The following is a 16,929-nucleotide window of genomic DNA, read 5'->3' on the forward strand; positions in this document are numbered from 1 at the left end:
GCTCACCTCCCGCTGACGGATCGGTTTGGCCCTGCTCACCTTATGTAACATTCCCTTTTCCGCTCAAATAGAGAGGGGCGGGGGGGAAGTTTTCCCCACTATAAAAGAGCAGCTCATCCCCTTTGTCTAACCTCTTAGACCAAAGTCTAGCTGGAACCAGCCCTGGCCTCATCTCTTAGAAGCTGAGAAGGGAGCAAAGGCAGGAGCAGAGTTAGCCCTCGGACTCCGGTCTAGGTCTGACCCAGGAGAAACGTTATGGCAGCATCCTAGGAGGCAGGAACGGGAACCTGTCCCTGCAGTAAAAAGCTGCCTGGGAACCTGACCCCGTGTCCCGAGGCATGATGTGCTCGGGGAACAGCAGAATTCCTACAGCTGAGGGGTCAGAGGATAGACGAGACGCAGTTGTCTCGTCCCATTTTAGTACTGTTAATTTGAGACTGAGAACACCCACGTGGTTTCCCTCGCTGTGCCTCCCAGCTCTCAGCCAGGGAAGGATACTTGCCCTGGCCAGCCCACACAACAGAAAGCTCCTTCCTTTTAAATCCTGCTCTTTCCTATGATCGTGCCACTTCTCGGAGCCATGGGGAAGACCTATGGTTGGTGGCTGACGGTCCTTCTGGCTCTGGGCAGCGAGTGAGTATCGGCTGCGCCAGCACTGAGTGTGCGTGGCACGTCGCTGCCAGCGAGCTTCCTCAACCGCAGGATCTCCTGCTTGTACCTGCAACGGGGAAGCAGCACCATTGTTGCCCGTGTGGTCACAACCCCGCCGATAGCTCACACACAGGAGCGATAAATTTAAATGTACGCTTTGCCTTGTGTTTGCTGCGTGCTAAGTTAATTCAGACCAGCCAGCCACTGAGCCACGCCGGGAGCTGAGCCCCGGCAGATATAAAATCGCAGCCTTTTCCTGAGGAAGAGGTGTTTGTCGGCTCTGCCAGGTAATGGTACCAGCAACAAGCCCACGAGTCTGACCCGAGTTCACAGTCGAGCTGGCTGGGGAGTTAGGGCAGGCGCAGTTGGGCCATTGCTCCGACAGACGCACCCTGCTTGTTCTCGCCCTTCCTTGCCCAAGCAGCTGTTCCCCCTGCTTCGGGGCGTGATGAGCCAGCGAGAGAGGACCATAGATCAGGGGCTGCTGGAAGGCTTTGGATTTTAGGCAACCCCTCTCTTAGCTCTCCAAAGGATGGGTGAACGCTCAGGGAGGGAGACGTGCGGCAGGGCAGGCCAGACGCTGCCCCCCGCCCTGCCGAACAAGGGCTGGTGGCAGCTGCCCGCACAGCTGGATGTGCTGCGGGACGTCAGCCGTGCCGGCAGCGCTGTGGGAAGGCAGCGGCGAGGTCAGGCGCCGACAGCGTGACGGGCATGGCGACGTCGCTGGCAATTAGCCTGGGAGATAAACTTGGAGCACAAAGCAGAGAACACGTGAAGGGGGATCCTACCATCTCACCTCGCAAGATGTTTATCTATGTATTCCTGCAGCTCCGACACCTGCTCTTCTGCCACAATCGCCCGAGTCAGCAGCTGGCTCCTCTCCTGCTCCAAATCCTCCTGGAGGGGCAAAGAAACATGGAGAAAACATGGAGCTCTGTGAGATGGGGGTGAAGCTGCTTGGTCCCTCTGCCAGGCGAGACTGACCACTTCCTCTTCACTCAGCTCCAGCACCACTTGGCGTTAGGCTACAGAAGCAACCGAGAACTGATGCGCTCAGGGAACGGAGCCTGGTGACGATAGCACAGCTTTCTGCAGGCACCACCAGCCAGGGCATCGGCCGGGCAGACCAGGCAGCCTTCCCTGACCAGAGCGCAGGCAAGGGGGCCAGGGCACCCCAGGACAGGCAGTGACCCCTGCCCGCCAAGCCATCATTCACTCCCCCAGAGGCTTCACGGGCAACTGGCAAAGCAGTCGCTAGATTTGGCACTCGGACACAGAGCTTTCACATCTGTCTATCGGTAGTTCATTGCAAAGGGAAATTATCTTCCCTTTTAGATAAAAAACATTTAGTTTTTGCAGTTTCTCTGGGCCTAATCATCTTACCCAAGTTCACTGCAGTCCCTGTATCACCAGGAGAATCTGAGGTGCTTGACCGAGCTCACCCCGAGATGCACAGCACAGGCAGGAGCAGGACCTCTCCCAGTGCAGTGCTCCAGCCTCTCAGCCACAGCATCCCCCTTCTTTTGGCCGCAGAGATACACACAATTTAGGTGTTTAGCTTTACGTGACCAGAGAATGGTGGAGCACTTCCTTGGGTCGCTGTGGACAGAGGAAGGCTCAACATGGAAGCGGGCTGGTAGCACATCTGTAGCCTTGTCTACCACAGAAAACCGAACCTCTGCTTGGTTTCCAAAGCCCTTTTCCCCGCATGTGGCAGTCAGCATGGCAAGGATCCCAGCACCAACCCTTCTTCCCACTGCTGCCATCACTGCTGGATAGCAAAACCCACCTCAGCCAAGCCCGCTCACAGCGAGCATCACCACGGTTTCATGGTTGCTGTAGGGCAGTGTTGCGGATAGAGAGAGCTCTCCTCCACGCTGTGGGCCACCCCATTCTTGAGTGCAGCACAAATATCCTTGCACTCAAGGGGAACCAGACTGGGAAGCTGATTCAGATTCAGACTAGACTTGAACCAGGTCGAATACAGACCCAGTTTGTTATACAGATGCCTAAATGCTTGTGCTGAAACACGGGAGGGAGCAATACAGTCCAGCAATGAGCAGCCATAAGGGCTGCTCTGCTTCTGTCAGTAGCAGGGACAGTACAGCCTCGATACATCACTGGCCGGGGACCTGCTAGTGTCACTTGTTGGGCTGAGGCCAAAGCCACAGCAAGGCTCCGTGGAAAGCTTCCCTGCTCCACCCTGGAGCAGCGTACTGGCCCCAGGGCAGCACCTACCTGAGGCAGCACATCTTTGACATGTGGGTAAGGGATAAGCTTTTATTCAGATGGGCTGTTCCAGACCTTTACCTGGGTGGTGCGTGCGAACTCCCGGAGCTGCTTCCTGACCTCTGCCCAGCCCTCCTCATCCAGCTGCCTAGGAGAGAAAAGCAGATTTTGATCATGCACAGACGTTCCAAGCCAGCCCATCTGCCGGTCGCACAGCTCTGTTCGGGGGCTGGACACAGCTCGTGTCCGTCAGACCATAAACCCCAGCGCTCTGAACCTTTTCTCTCCTGATGCCCCAGACTTCTTCAGGGCAGTCCAGTGCCGTCCCTGTGCCCGGGCACCAGAGTCACAACCCTTCTGCCAACCTGGGATTCCCCGCTGCGACGGCTGGGTTTCTTCCAAGTTCACATCAACACTCATACATCAGAGGACTCCGTGCAGAAAGAGTCCTTAACCTGACACTGCAGGACTGAATTTGATGGAAACAGAGAACGATCAATGCCAAATGCTGGCGCTTTTCATGTTTCTGAGCACAAACCCGCCCGTTCTGGTCACTGAGCGCGATAGGTGAGCTGTCTGTGCCGCCCAGCCGTGGGAAAGTTCTTCCTATTCTGTCCCAGTCTGAATAAGCAAAATACAGGTCACATCTGATGCTCGGGGAATTTGGGTTGTATGAAGGGAGGAATGCATTGTGCTCAAGAGCGGCTCCGCTGCGACTGCCAGAGTTCCCTCTGGTGGCTGCAGCCTCCCGGCCCAGGCACACGGGAAATCATGGATTTCATGGGAGCAGAAGCGAAGGGAACAATAAACAGTGAAGCCACATAGCTGATAAAGACGAGAAGCAGCAGGAGTTATAGCTGAAGTGCTGCGGTCACACCAGGCTTCGTGTCTGTAGCTAGAGGAACAAGGTAACGGCATGGGTAAGACCCATCAGCACACAGAAAACAAGAGCCTCTTGGCAGCTATAAAAACCTTAACAAGATGCATCACTAAAATGCAGGTTCTGGGACTTCTCTGTCTTGTTCCTGTGGCAAGTCTGCCAAAATTAATGCATCTCTTCAAGCACTACTACTATTTTTCAGCATGGCAGAGCCTGGTTAAGGCTCAAGCTCTTCTCCAAGACACTACTCTGGAGCTTGGTGGCTCAGGCACTGACCGACTCCTCCACGCTGGCATCCAGTCACTGAAATACCCGACATGTTTTCTAGGCTACCACATTTTAAAAGGCTGAAAAATCCCAGCTCAGATTTCTCCTACACTTTGTTCCACCTCTCCACAGCTCTAGTTGGTAGAGTTCCAACAGACAAACGGAGCAGGGGAAGAGACCCATCAAAAATGAGCAAATAAAGGGCATGTCAGGAAGCCGGGGAGGTATCAGTACAGGGTCACCTAAGGGTTCCAGCCCTGCTTCTGCGTTGGGAGGGAGGAGAAACAAGACCATCCCGAAGTGGTGTTTCACTTGCCTTTCTCAGGTTATGATCCACCAAAGCACTTGGGCGTATGCTTAACTTCGGCTTCTAAAGAGATCAGTGGGACTAAAAACATGATTAAATCAAACATGTGCTTAAGAGCTTTCTTGGATCAAGGCCCAAATGACCAACTCATTTCACCGCAGGAAATGCTGCACTGAGACGACAGCTGGCTTTTCTTCTCGGATGAGTCCCTATCAGCTTGCTTTCTCCCTATTTATTCTCATCTCCAATTAAAGCAGAAAAGACTCCTCAATCCACACAGCAAGGAGAATTCAGAGTTACAAATATCCCGAGAAACAAACAGCACTTACTGCTCAGGAGACAGCGGAAAGCCAGAGGTTTCTTTCAGTCTTTTCTGAAGGCAAAGGAAGAACAGTATTCCCGTAAGCATTACATCATTGCAATCTCACCACAGTCCCTGCCACTTTGAAGTGGCACAACGTATCCTCGCACTCTAAGAGCCACCAGTGCCCTGGCAAGGAAGTGATGTGCAGCACAATCTTAAGGTTTAGGTCTCCCATCCTCTGAATGTTTAAATAAATGTATCTCACGCAAATCAAGAGACATGTCTCTGCCCAGGCAGAACCAGTGGGAGGATGTGGAGCTGACTGGCATGTTTCTGAGCGTGGTCTCCTGCTCAGTTAGCTATTCACGCTGAGGCAAAGGCTTTCAAGAACAGAAAGCCCCATCCTATCCTCCCTTACTCGCCTCTTCTTTTAGCAGTGAGTGAGTCTGCTGGCCTGGCAGCTCTCCCATAACATCTGCTACTCCTCAGCCCTCCCAGAGCTCACCGACCCCAATCTATGGGGCTGCCCAGCCTCCTGGATCTAACTGTAACTCACCCCTACGCAGCAGGGTTGAAGCAATGAGGGGACTGCTTGGACATCCTGTCTCTTCCCAAAATGAGCAAGCGAGCAAGCACTACCCCTGCCTGTGCCACAGGGATACAGCAAACCCCCGGGGAATGCCTAAGGAAAGGGCTGAATCTATCGCCTGTGAGACTCCCCCCCACTGCCCCCCCAGTTTCACCCCCACAGAAAGCCAGCAGCCCAGCCACCACCTTCTGCAAGTCATGTAGCTGCATCTCCAGTTTTGCTTTATCCTCCCGCAGCTGGTTTAGCTCCCGGGTTGTGTTTGTCAGCAGCTCTGGGTCTGTGATGGAAAAGTGGAGCTCGGCAGGGCCACAATCCATAGCGCTGCTGCCCAAGGACCGGATCTGCTCTCGCTGGAGCCTGTAACATGCCAGAGGGGTTAGTCCCCGGTAGCTTTGGTTAGGTAACAACACCGAGCATTTCTGCTGCTGATGGAGGTACCATTCGCTTAGGTTCTGCTGGTTTCTGGCCACCAAGAGCCAGTCCACCTGCAAAGGATAAGTGGGAGAGCCCAGCAGCATGCACAATATTCCTGGAAGTGTTTCTGAAGGGAGCTTGTCCTAGAGCTATTTGTGGCTTTTATGCCACAAGAATTTCTGCTGCTTCCCACAGCCCAAGCTGCTGAGAGAGCTGTGGAGCAGAGCTGAGAACACTGCAGGGACGGGCTGGGAGGCACGAGTTATTTGTGGTACCTCTGCGTTTCCACACCATCCAACGTGGAATCAATCTCTCACCCTAAATTTTACACAGAAGAAACGTATGTGCCAAGCAGCTCCAGGGTGTCCAGAGCACCCTGATGTGTAGCTGGCGACACCTTGCTCCTGGCTTGTCAAGAGCAAGGAGATAAACATGCACTCCAGATCCTCTGCTCCACCTGGGAGCCCTGTTTGCCTCCCTCTCAGCAAGGGGGCTGGGTGCGACGGGGCATTTCCACTTGGTCCTTAGCAATAAGCTGAAGAGACAGAGGTAGCCCAGACCCTGGCTTAGTCCTACCTGTAAGCAATCAGCAGGTTCTCATGCTTCTTGACCAAGTTCTTCATGCGTTTCTTGTAGCCACGTGCCGCTCCAGCTAGCTGCTCTTCCCGAGACTTGTAGGAAGCCCTGATATCCTTCAGCATGCTGTCCACAAAACGCTTCATGGGAGCATGATCAGCTGGGGCTTTGCTAGGCCCCGTTACGTGGCTGGATTTGCCGTCCATGTAGTCCTTTAAACATACAGAGAAAGAAATCAAGGTGATCAAGTCGTTCCCTAAGCATATAACCTATTTCCCACAGAGAAGGTCCAGGAATATTTATGCTAACAGCACAGAGATTAGGGCATATCTTACATTTTCCAAGAGCAGGAAAGACTAATTAGCTTCCATCATGGCCCTTCAAGACAGAGAAGGCATCTATACTGTATCAGTGACCCGCCTAGGGAAACACCAGTCGGCGTTGGGAGTTACCATCTCTAGTTCCATATTCTTTCTACCATGCCCCACTCTCTTCGCTAGCTAGGAGATGCTTCAACTTCGCTCCTGTTAGAAATTAAACTATTCTTAATAGTAAAAATTGCTTTGCTTAGTCTCCTGATCCATCACCACACCATGTTCTTTGGTACCAGCCTTCTCCCGGCACAGAAGCTCTTGCCAAAACCTGCTTACTGCTACCTAGGGCGGTAGAATGAGATTTCTTCCCAGTCTCACTGCTCAATGTACTCAAGTGTCCACGCCTGAACCTGCCTGAAACGCCTGCCTTGTGCCGAGTCCTCACCATGCTCTGGGGGCCCTACTCTTCGTCACAGGTGCTTGTTCCCAGAGCAGGTCCCAGGCACTGGCGTTACACGGCTCCGTAGCCGACCACAGAGGCTGGCAGAGCTCCCTGCGGGGACAGCAGCAGAGTCACCACGGAGGCAGTGACAAAGCCAGAAGTGGCATTGCCTGGCCTGCCAAGGGAAGTCGTCAGGGCAATGGAGATTAGAAGCCAACTGGAAGGCAGCCATTGTAAATAAGAGGATCTTTCAATCCAAGTAGTCTGACCAAGAAAGAAAGTCCCAGCAGAAACTCACAGACCCTTTAGTGTGGCCATACAGGAAATCTGGGTGAGGAGGGGGGCTGGCATCTCCTCCCCCAGGCCAAGCTGAGGGGGCAGAGCCCCCTTCCAGCTGCAAGCATGGCTCCCCAAGCCCCTCTGCCTGCTCTGCTCAGCAGCCCAGCAAGAGGGGGAAACAGCATCAGCCTGCAAGAAGCAGGCAGCCAGCACGGAGAGACCTCTCCCGGCCAGGAGAGCCCCTGGGGCTGGGGGTACCCACCGCCACGTCCTTGATGTACTGTGCGAGCCGGAAGCGATATTCCTCGTTCAGCTCCTTCAGCCGGAGCTGCAGCCGGGAGTTCTCCGCCTCCACCTCTTGGAGCTGGCTCTGGGAGGTGAGCAGCACCTAGGCACAGCAAAGGTGCTCGCTGCTGCCCTTGTCCTCGGCCAAGCAAGGGGCACTAAGAAGCTCCATAAGAGACGGGGGACTTCATTTCCAGATATTGAGCTTCACTAGAGCTGGGAAGGTCCTGGGTTTTCACAGGAGCCCACTGGAAACGTTTATAGTCTATTCCCCTGCTACCTTCTGTCATTTGCAATCTCCCCCCCGCCGGTGATTTCACCAACCCTTTCTAAATAGTGAATAAAATTCCTCCCACCACCTGTGGCAAGCAGCACCTTCCACCACGTGCATCGCACCCCTGGAGAAGGAAACCGCACAGGGAGGAGCACCTTGGTATGACAAATTTCCTGGAGAGAGACACGTGTCGGAGTACCTCAGTACAAGACATCCAGCCCCTGCTAGCTCCAGAATCGCATGGCACCCAGGAGGAGCAGATGGCACCAGTCCTGGGTGCCAGGGGCTGGAAGGGAGCCTGCCCTTACCGCTGACTGCTCTGCCAGCTTGTGCTGGGTGTCCCCGATCGCTGCCTTCGCCTCCTGCAGCTCCTTCCCCATCGTGATCCTGGGCACACAGGAAGGAAGAAGATGTGTTTATTTTAACCCCCCAAACTTCTCTGTAGGTCCAATACAGCCAGCTTTGAGAAGGAAATCACTACAGGACGACCGAAGTCTCTCAGCAGCAGCTGCCAGCACCCACCAGATGTGTGCCAACCAGCGGCCACAGAGCTCTCGCAAACAAAAGCGAACGTCCTCCCCAGTCCGAGGGTCTCGTTCTCCAGCATCCCTGCTGTGGCAGCCTTCGCCGGGACACCGACCCCATCCCAGCCTGTCGATGGAAGAACCGCTGTGGGGGTAAGGGCTAGGGCTGGATTCAGCTCTGGGCTGCCACACATTTACCGTGTGTGTCACAGAAGGTGGATTTTCAGAGGTGCATAGGCCCGTCGGGTACCTAAACACCACCGACTTGTAAGCAGACAGCTGACCCTCTTAAGAGCCTTAAAAACATCAGGTTTTGCTTCCAGGCCTCACTTGTTCCAAGGGCGAATCGTCGTTTCCCACCCTGTACCCCACCAAAGGCAGGCTGCCTCCTCTCCCATGCCCAAGGATCAGATTCAGCTGCAACGAGCTCCACAAATGCCCAGCCAAACAGAAGGATGTGCCCTCAAACACTCACACTCTCTCTTCCAGCTTCTGCTGCTGCGAATCATAGGTTTTCTTCAGTTTTTCAAGCTCCACTTTTATGTGATCCTGGTTTCCAAGCAACTGAGGCACAAACGAAGCAGAAGATGAGACAGAGGGCTGAGTTAAGCAGAGGCATTCATGAATGGGGAAGAAGTGAGAAGAGCCTCCTGCTGAGCACAAGTCCAGCTGACCAGTGACATACTGGGGAAAGTGCAGGTTAAACTGGGAGTGACCAGTGCCCTGTAGCACGCCAGAAGTGGTGTGTGCTCTGGAGACGGGGCACATGGAGGTGCACACGTGTTGTTCCCCCAGGGGAGAGTTTCGCTCTGAGAGTCAGATTCCCAGCAGGAGCTGGTGGCAGAGCCCAAGCTGCTATGGCACGGGCTGCAGATGGGAAGGAGGCAGGGAGCATCTCGGTGCTCTCAGTTTCAGGTGCTTTATCACCCCCATCTTCCTCAAGTAACAGCAAGGAGAAAGTAAGCAAGCGTCCTCTGCGCTTGTTGACTTGTAAACTCATGCCTCTGTTCACCCAGGGGCACTGTCGGAGGGAACCACGGCTGCCCTCTCTCAGCTTTTGCCTCCACAAGAGCTGGAGTTATTCTAGTCTCATTTTTCAACTGCACGGCTTAAAAAAAATTAAAATAAATCAAGGCATCAGCTCACCCACAAAATTCAGGTTAGCACTAGGAGGTGCCAGCCAGTCAGAATAAATTCCCCCTCTGCTTCCCCAAGGATCCAGCAGCAGACCCCCACACACTCACGTTTCTCTCCAGCTTTTGCCGCTCGTGTTCAGAGGCAACTACATCTTCTGGCTGGTTTTAGTAAGAGACAGAAGAAGGTGCCTGTTAGATCCCTGTTCTCCAAGGAGCTGCCGACAGGGCAGAGAGGTCCTTACCTTCACCTTCCGAGCTGAGAGACGGCGCACCATCGCTCGCACTCTTTCCAGCTCAGCAGAGGATTCATCGGCCACGGCGGGGGAGCGGTGGTGGTCGCTCTCTGTGCGGGGAAGGGTGCTCCTGGCACTGGCCAGGTTGAGCAGCTCTAGGCTGAGCTCTTCGTTCTTCATGACCTGCCAGGTCAAACAAGAAGGAGAGAGCTTCTGAAATTCTGCCTCTCCGGCTCCGCACGCTGTCTGTTCAGCACGTACCCGCTGCTCTTGGTGTGTACACAAGGCAGGCACTCACATCCCCTCCTGAAAGCAAGTTTTATTTTTAGTTCTCTCTCATATGTCCAAAGATATCAGTGATTTTCTAATTCTCATGGAAATGCAGGGTATCATCGCCAGGCGTCGGGATTATTCACATGTAACCTTACTCCCTCTGCCCATCTCGCTCTCGCACTCAGACGCAGGTCCGGGTGCCAGCCCAGCCCTGGGCACAGCTCTGCCACCGCCCCTCCGTCCTGACCTCCAGCCTCCCTCCTCGCTCTCACCCTGCGCCCTCCGCACGGCTTCCCAACACTTCGGGCATGTCTTTCCCCATACAATGGCTTTGAACAGTGCCGGACTCCATAATGCAAGAGAAGGGCCAAATCTCCATCCATCTAGGCTGACGCCACCCAGCTAATTCCAGTTTTGTTTGAATGCATCCCTCCAGCAGCAGCCAGCCCACAGCACCGCGTAGGCAGCGCGATTCAAAGCGGTGCTGGTGTGAAGTGACACATTTCCAAAAGATAAAGAGGATCTGAATGAGAAAGGTTCTGTTACAGGTGATCTGGAAGGAACACTGGGGGAATTCATGTCTCACGGGAGGGTTTCTATGTAGATAACAAAGCTTTGATGGGGTTTATGACTGGGGACAAGCTTGAGTAATTGTTACCATGGCAGTGAATCGGGAGGATGGGAGGCAGAGGTCATCTGAGTCATCCGTGGAGAGAATAGCTTATCAAAAGATAGCACAGGGTGGGCTGAGGGAGAGAGGAGAGGAGAAAAGAGGCTGACAAAGAGGTGAGATATACAGCTGTGAAAACTGACAGCTACGCAGAGACAGGCTGCTTGTTCTCCAACCGAAAACGATCCATCTGCAGCTGTCAGCCCTGACAGTTTGATCAGAGGGGGTCACAGAAGCGCAGAAGTACCAGCTTGGCAAAAGAAAGAGGCAGGCCCAGGTTCGCGGTGGGCTTCGCTGCCTCCCCTTGCCCGGCTCCAGGGAAAACCCCGGCGTGGAACCGGTCCGCAGCCATTTGGGTTCCCTCTGACGGCCTCACTTTGTACCGCTGATGCAGACGGCGTAAGCCCGCTGAACAAAAGAGGAGGAGGAAACGGAGAGTCGAGAAAAGGTCAGAGTCTTGAAAAGGAAGAATTTACAGCGAGTTAGAAAACAGGCACGAAGTGACTGACTGGCATCTTCTGGAAGGCACTTCCCCAGGGACAGGCGAGGCCAGCTCCTTCGCCTGGGACAGACACAGGGCGATGTGTGAATCGAGCCGTACAATGGGGGCCGTGACAATTCAGGGGCTCTAACTGTTCCCGTACAAGGGACCGTGAATGAGCTCGCCGAGCTGCTTCTGCGCCAAGCAGCCATGACAACATATTGGCAAGGTCACAAGTAGCACTTGTAATTGGGAATGTGTAAAAGGTTCATTGTCTCCCCAGAAGAGCGCCGGGGAAGGGGAGGGGGCAGAACCACAGGCTGCTTTTCCCATTTCCTTTGGGAAAGTCCACACTGGGAAAATAATGAGCAAGAGGCCCATGCCGCGACAAGTCCCAACCTGCCAAGTTGGAGCCTCTTGTGCTTCAGGCAAGGGTATTCGGTAGTCAGAGCCAAGCAGCTGGGGTAAAATCCTCAGCCTATGAATTACAACCAAGGAGTTCACCTTTGGCTTCTGGACCCTGCTGCATCACTTCTTCAGGATGTTATATCCAGGCACATAACTGAATCCATGTGCTTTCACTCCCTGAAAGATTCCAGGATCCATGTGAAAACAGGGCGTTATTACCACCAACCTGTTAAACCCATCATTTAGAGATGTCAGCCACCTGAAAATCCAATTTTTGACAAACATATTGCACCCCCTTGGGGACAAGAAGCAACTAAGGTTGCTGAACGCCGAGCTCTTCCTCCACAGCCTGGCGGTGCTGTGTCTCAGCAGCGTGCTGCCTTGCTGGCAGTCAGCTGCACACGCTCTGCCTCGCGCTCCGGCAGGACCCATGCAAGCAGCTGAGCTTGCCTCCTCCTAAGAAATTTCCATTTTTCAGCTTACGGGAGACAAATGATAGCTTCACGAGAGTCACTAACTCACTTATTTGCAACAGGATGATCACGACCTCATATCCTCCTCTACCGGAGCTCTGCAGATGGATGCTCACCATAAAGACAGACTGGACACGGACTAAACCAGCATGCCTGGTCCCAGCCCCACATCTTCCCATCACAGCTCTGCACAGGGCCGGCATGGTAAACCAGGTCATTTGGCTGAACCAGCTAAACTATCTGCCAGGGGAGGGAGGCAGGAGGGTGTCAGTCATCTGATCCAATTCAAAAAGAAGGAGAAGTGGGAGGGGGGAGAGGGAGAGAAGAGGGGAAGGTCTATTGAAGTAGCTATTCTTGCCAAAGAAATACACAAATCTGGGTCCAAAAGACTTTAGTTAAGAATCGCTAAGCTAAGAGTCACCAGGAAATTCGCTATATTTTAAGGGACAATCAGAAACTTGCTTATGTTCAGCGTTTTTATAAACTTGCCGACCTCAGAAACTTCCAGGCCCCTTCCTGCCGCCATACGAAATGAGAGCGACTACAATCAGTTCACGTGCAGCCTGCGCAAGCCATGCAGAAAAAAGGGAAACAAAGCGTGCTGGCAGTCAAGAGGGACCTGCAACGTGCACTCAGACCAGCCCTGCAGTGACCTCCTCGTTACTGCTAGCGATGGGGGTCTGGGATGGCGTGAAAAGAGAAAGACCCTGATAGCAGGGTGCCCAGAAGAGCACGGCACACCGGTCAGCGTGGCCTCAGCACTGTCCCTGCTGAGCAGAGCAGCTTCTGCAAGCCCTGCTAGAAGGTGACCATGTTATGTGAAATCCCTGGGCCCCGAAAACAAACCCATGCTCTCACAGCTGGCAAACCTTACTGGACCTGAGCCGTGACGCGGATACACAACCCAAAGCCAACCAAGCTGTCTGTAGATCAGGTAATGGCGAGATGGAGTCGAGAACACCAGAACGAACACTGCAGCCTGTCTCACCTCCTGGTCCAGTTCTTTGCCTAGGGCCAGGTAATTGCTTTTCAAAATGATGTACTCATCCGCCAGCTCCTTCCGACTGGTCTCCAGAGCGTGCAGATGTTCCCGTAAGGCATCCCGCTCCCCAGTGACTTTCTCACTGCAGAGCTCCAGCTCCAGCACACGGTTCTCCAGGGCCAGGGTCTGCAGAGGGGAGGCAGCAGAATTAGACTGTGGCAGAGACCAGCAGCAATCACAGGGCATTTATTTGGCCAAACAGGTTCTGGCACGCTATGACTTAGAGAGAGATGAGTTTCACGTGAGTTGTGTGTTATCTGGGGCACCAGGGGGAGAATCCATTGCTCTAGCTAAAGCCAAGAGAATACACCAAGCAAAGCAAAGATGGATGCATAATGAACTGCAGTTCTGGATAAAGGTATTGGCAGAGATGAAACAACTTTAATTCAAACTTCTGGATACCGTATTTTTCAGTTCAAAGTTCTCCGTCTCATACTGTTCCTTCATTTTGTTTGTCTCAATCTGGAGATCAACAAGGTCTTTGGAAATCTAGGAGAGAGAAAGGACATTATAAAGGCCATGGGCTGATTCGGAGGCCAACATACCGTTTCAACAGGTCGCACCAGGCAATTTGAGCACAACACGTACACCCCTAGAAAGAGGCCCCAACATTTCCCACGAGATTTTCCACTGCAGATCTACTACCCCCACATGGCTTCATGGCTCAGTTCTTTCCAACTCCTAAAGTGTTTGTTTTACCTTCAGTTTTTCCTCTTCACTGAAGACTGTTCTGGCTGACAAATCTGTTTTGGAGCCAGTCAGCTTCCCCATCCTCTCCTGCAGGTCTCCGAGCCGGTACAGCCTCTCATTCCTATCCTGCAGCTGCACCTAGAGACACACAACAGCTTGTGCCAGCCAGCAGAGCCCTCCTCTGCCCCGTGCTAGTCTCCCACCACGGTGCTGGTGGAAAAGCACAGCATATCCAGTTTTTCAGAGCTTGAACAGACTGTAGATGGGATTTTCAGCTGCCGTTTTCCTCCTGTGATTAGGATTTCATTTGCAGACCGCTGGTTCCATGACCCGGGAAGGGGCTGCAGGCCTTCATACTTGTATATTTGTTAGCAAGATGCCGCATGTGCTCTGTTGGAGTACTTACGTTCTTGTTCTCTGCAGAATCCATGTGCCTGGAGTCCAGGATCTTTGCACAATATCAGGCAGGCAGTGGCTGAAGAGCAAAGGAAGGATCTGAGGATCTCTATAGCAGCAGCTTTTCACTCGAGGTAGGGCACAAGCGATGTTGCTAACAACTTTGGTTACTAGCCAGTGTGACATCCACCTTGATCCACCTTAAGGTGGAGCCAATTATTACAGCCACCCCAGGAGAAGAAATGGCACTTGTCAGGGGGTTTCCATATTCCTAGAAGAGCACACAGCAGAAACTGAAACAAGAAGCTTAGCGGACACCCCCAGTGAAGCAATATTGCCAGCTAGGAGGTACCACTCCTTTTATATTATGGACCATTCCCAAAACCCGGCTGTAGGGATGGCCTCCATCTCTATTGCAGGGATCTTTAGAGAATTTAAGATCTGATTAGCCCATTAATTAATCCATTAATCATCTGCTCCAAGACCAATTAATCCATCTGCTCCAAGACCATCCAGTAGCATCTAACACCAACTTACTTCCAGGCAATTTTCTCTTGATCTCTACAGTCCTTGTATCTCCCCTGTCAATGAGCCATCCAAAGGGCACCAGGGTCTTTGAGCTCTGACCAAGCTACACCTGGTGACAGGAAAGACCTTCCTCAATTTATCACTTCGCATCAGAGATGCTGTGCGGAAAAATGTAAGTTTTTAAACAAAGCACGCACTGAAACAAACTCTGATTAGCCCAGGCAGTGCTAAATCTGGGTTGTACTGGTCTACACGCTGCCGCTGACTCCAAATGGCGACCATCCAGGCCTGAACAGGACAACTCCCAAGCGTGTGCAAAGCTAAAAGTACTGGAACAGAGTCTCCAACGTAAGAGCGAGGGTCACGGAGAGCGTGAGGTGCAGCGGATAACTCCGGAAGACCTTGGTGAACGGCAGCCATGGGGTAAAACGAATGACAGTTCTTAATCTCCTCATTTTGGGCTTATTAGCACTGCTATTTCTGTAGAGCGGGTGAGTTTAGGTAAGAACTTGTCTCTTACAGAAGAAAAGCTTTGACAATATAATGTTCAAAAAGACCGTAGCTCTGAATAACTTCTTAGTATCTGTCAAAGCTAAGAGGATGAAAGAGGGAGAAGGGCCATCCTGATAGCAGCTCTGTGCCGAGCAGAGTTTACCAGCTCCTCACCTGAGCCAGGCTCTTGGAGAAGATCCCGTAGCCCCTCGACGTGGATTTCACAAACGGCCATGGAAGTGAGACCCAGGGGCTGAGCATTTTTGGGGCTCGAAGGAAGGAGAAGCTAACGAAACATGCAATTATGTCTTATTTTTCTGCAAAAGAACTTAACAGACCTGAAGTAATTTTATTAAGGTAATGAAAGCGCTGATGAGAATTCACAGTCTCTTCACACCCACTGCCAAGCAGAAAGCCAAATTCACACACCGCCCACAGCACTGGGGGGGGGGCTCAGAAGCCTCCGGCAGGCACTCCGGCACGCAAAGGAGCCGAGCCACAGCTCTGCTCCCCAGGTGCACACCGTCTCCTGCCGGCTCTCAGCCCTGCACGGGTCCCAGAGGACAGGCACTCGCAGCCCACGCCGGCCCAGGGATGCACGCAGGCTGGCTCACACCGCTGTCCCAGACAGCCCCGGCCCCAGCAGCAGCGTGCTTGGGCCCTGAGATGCTTGATTCAGGCGAGCAAATATCCCACCCCAGCATGCCGGGAAAGCCAAGTGCTCCCTGAGTTGCGGGGGTGCCCGTTTCACCTGGCAGACAGCAATATAAGACTAATTAACATATACATATACAGTATTATTTATGGTCCGCAGTGCCCGGGAGACCCTGGCAAAACCACCTTTGTGGCAGGTGCTGTACCAGCACCAGAAATGACAGTGACTGCTTTTCCTGTGGTTTGGAAATACGAAGCAAATTTTGTCCTGGATACCACAAATAACAAAACCGGGCGGAGGAATGAAGTTTTAGGGTGTCATTGCAACCCAAAACCTCCATCACCGCTCCAGAGCAAAACCAAACAAAAAGTATGTGTTTTGTTAACCCCACTAAAAGCTGAAATGCCAACTCTGTACTGAGTCTTTCTTTCACTCTTCTTGTCAAGGACACTTTTAACACAGCTGACATGGTGGCTGGATCACCAGCGAGCTCTGAGGTACGAAGCTGTCACCCAGGATGCAGCTCTAAGATGTGAAAACGCTCCCCAAATCCGCAGCAGCTCAAGAGGAAACCGGTTGAAGATTTCAAGCACGCAGCACCAGACCAATGCCCGCTGTTTGTTTGCGCCTGTCCTCCAGCACCAGCCAGACGTGCCAGCCCTTGGCAGGGACGCGCACCTCGCTCTGCCGGCGCGCTGGCCCTCAAGGTGAGCCAGAGGGGAGCGGAGGGAGCCGCCGCCTGCCTCCACACCTTCTCGGGAGGCTTCGGCAGGGCCCAGCACAGCGTTAACACAGCGACTGGCTCCATCTGGCTTCCAGCGCCAGCAAAGTGAATTTGCATCCGCTCCCGGATCTAGCAGACACCCCCTGCCAGGGCTGCCCGGTGTCGCGGGAGCATCCCCCGGTGGGCCCACAGGCCTGGGGAAGCCCAGAGGCGCGGAGGCCGCGGCGGGTGCAAGGAGCTGCCGCGGGCCGAGGCCTGCGCGGGCCCTCCTGGGGCAGCACCGGGCGTCGGGGTGAGGCCTCTGGGGTGAAGCCCGGCCGCCGGGGGGGGGGGGGGGGGGGGGGCGGGCCGGGCGGAGCGGGGGCGGCGAGGCCTTCCCCCCCCACCCCGCGC

At 53.6% G+C, this 16,929-nt stretch overlaps 2 protein-coding genes across 2 annotated transcripts in view; one reads left to right on the forward strand and one right to left on the reverse strand.

The window, feature by feature from the left end:
* The window catches only part of SPSB3 (splA/ryanodine receptor domain and SOCS box containing 3), a 119,540-nt gene that overhangs the window by 79,644 nt on the left and 22,967 nt on the right, over nucleotides 1-16,929 (forward strand). The gene's annotated exons all lie outside the window — the stretch shown is intronic.
* CCDC78 (coiled-coil domain containing 78) lies at nucleotides 461-14,271 on the reverse strand. Its single transcript, XM_075515224.1, has 15 exons — nucleotides 14,148-14,271; nucleotides 13,751-13,879; nucleotides 13,454-13,540; nucleotides 12,998-13,177; nucleotides 9,714-9,887; nucleotides 9,580-9,630; nucleotides 8,811-8,899; nucleotides 8,120-8,198; nucleotides 7,515-7,640; nucleotides 6,218-6,429; nucleotides 5,413-5,584; nucleotides 4,664-4,707; nucleotides 2,962-3,028; nucleotides 1,448-1,548; nucleotides 461-718 (listed from the first exon to the last, which is right to left on the reverse strand). Exons 1-15 carry the CDS (start codon nucleotides 14,169-14,171, stop codon nucleotides 592-594), a joined length of 1,662 nt encoding a protein of 553 aa, XP_075371339.1. The 5' UTR covers nucleotides 14,172-14,271; the 3' UTR covers nucleotides 461-591.

Source organism: Mycteria americana, chromosome 12 (genome assembly GCF_035582795.1).
Source record: "Mycteria americana isolate JAX WOST 10 ecotype Jacksonville Zoo and Gardens chromosome 12, USCA_MyAme_1.0, whole genome shotgun sequence".
Taxonomy (NCBI): domain Eukaryota; kingdom Metazoa; phylum Chordata; class Aves; order Ciconiiformes; family Ciconiidae; genus Mycteria; species Mycteria americana.

Excerpts from the sequence above, each read along its gene's own strand:
- CCDC78 (XM_075515224.1), bottom strand. The coding sequence starts at position 14,171 with ATGGATTCTGCAGAGAACAAGAAC. Across the intron at positions 3,029-4,663 it reads TTTCCGCTGTCTCCTGAGCA|GCAGCTGGATGAGGAGGGCT; the intron begins GTAAGTGCTGTT and ends TTTCTCTCCTAG. Across the intron at positions 1,549-2,961 it reads AGTTCGCACGCACCACCCAG|GAGGATTTGGAGCAGGAGAG; the intron begins GTAAAGGTCTGG and ends TTGCCCCTCCAG.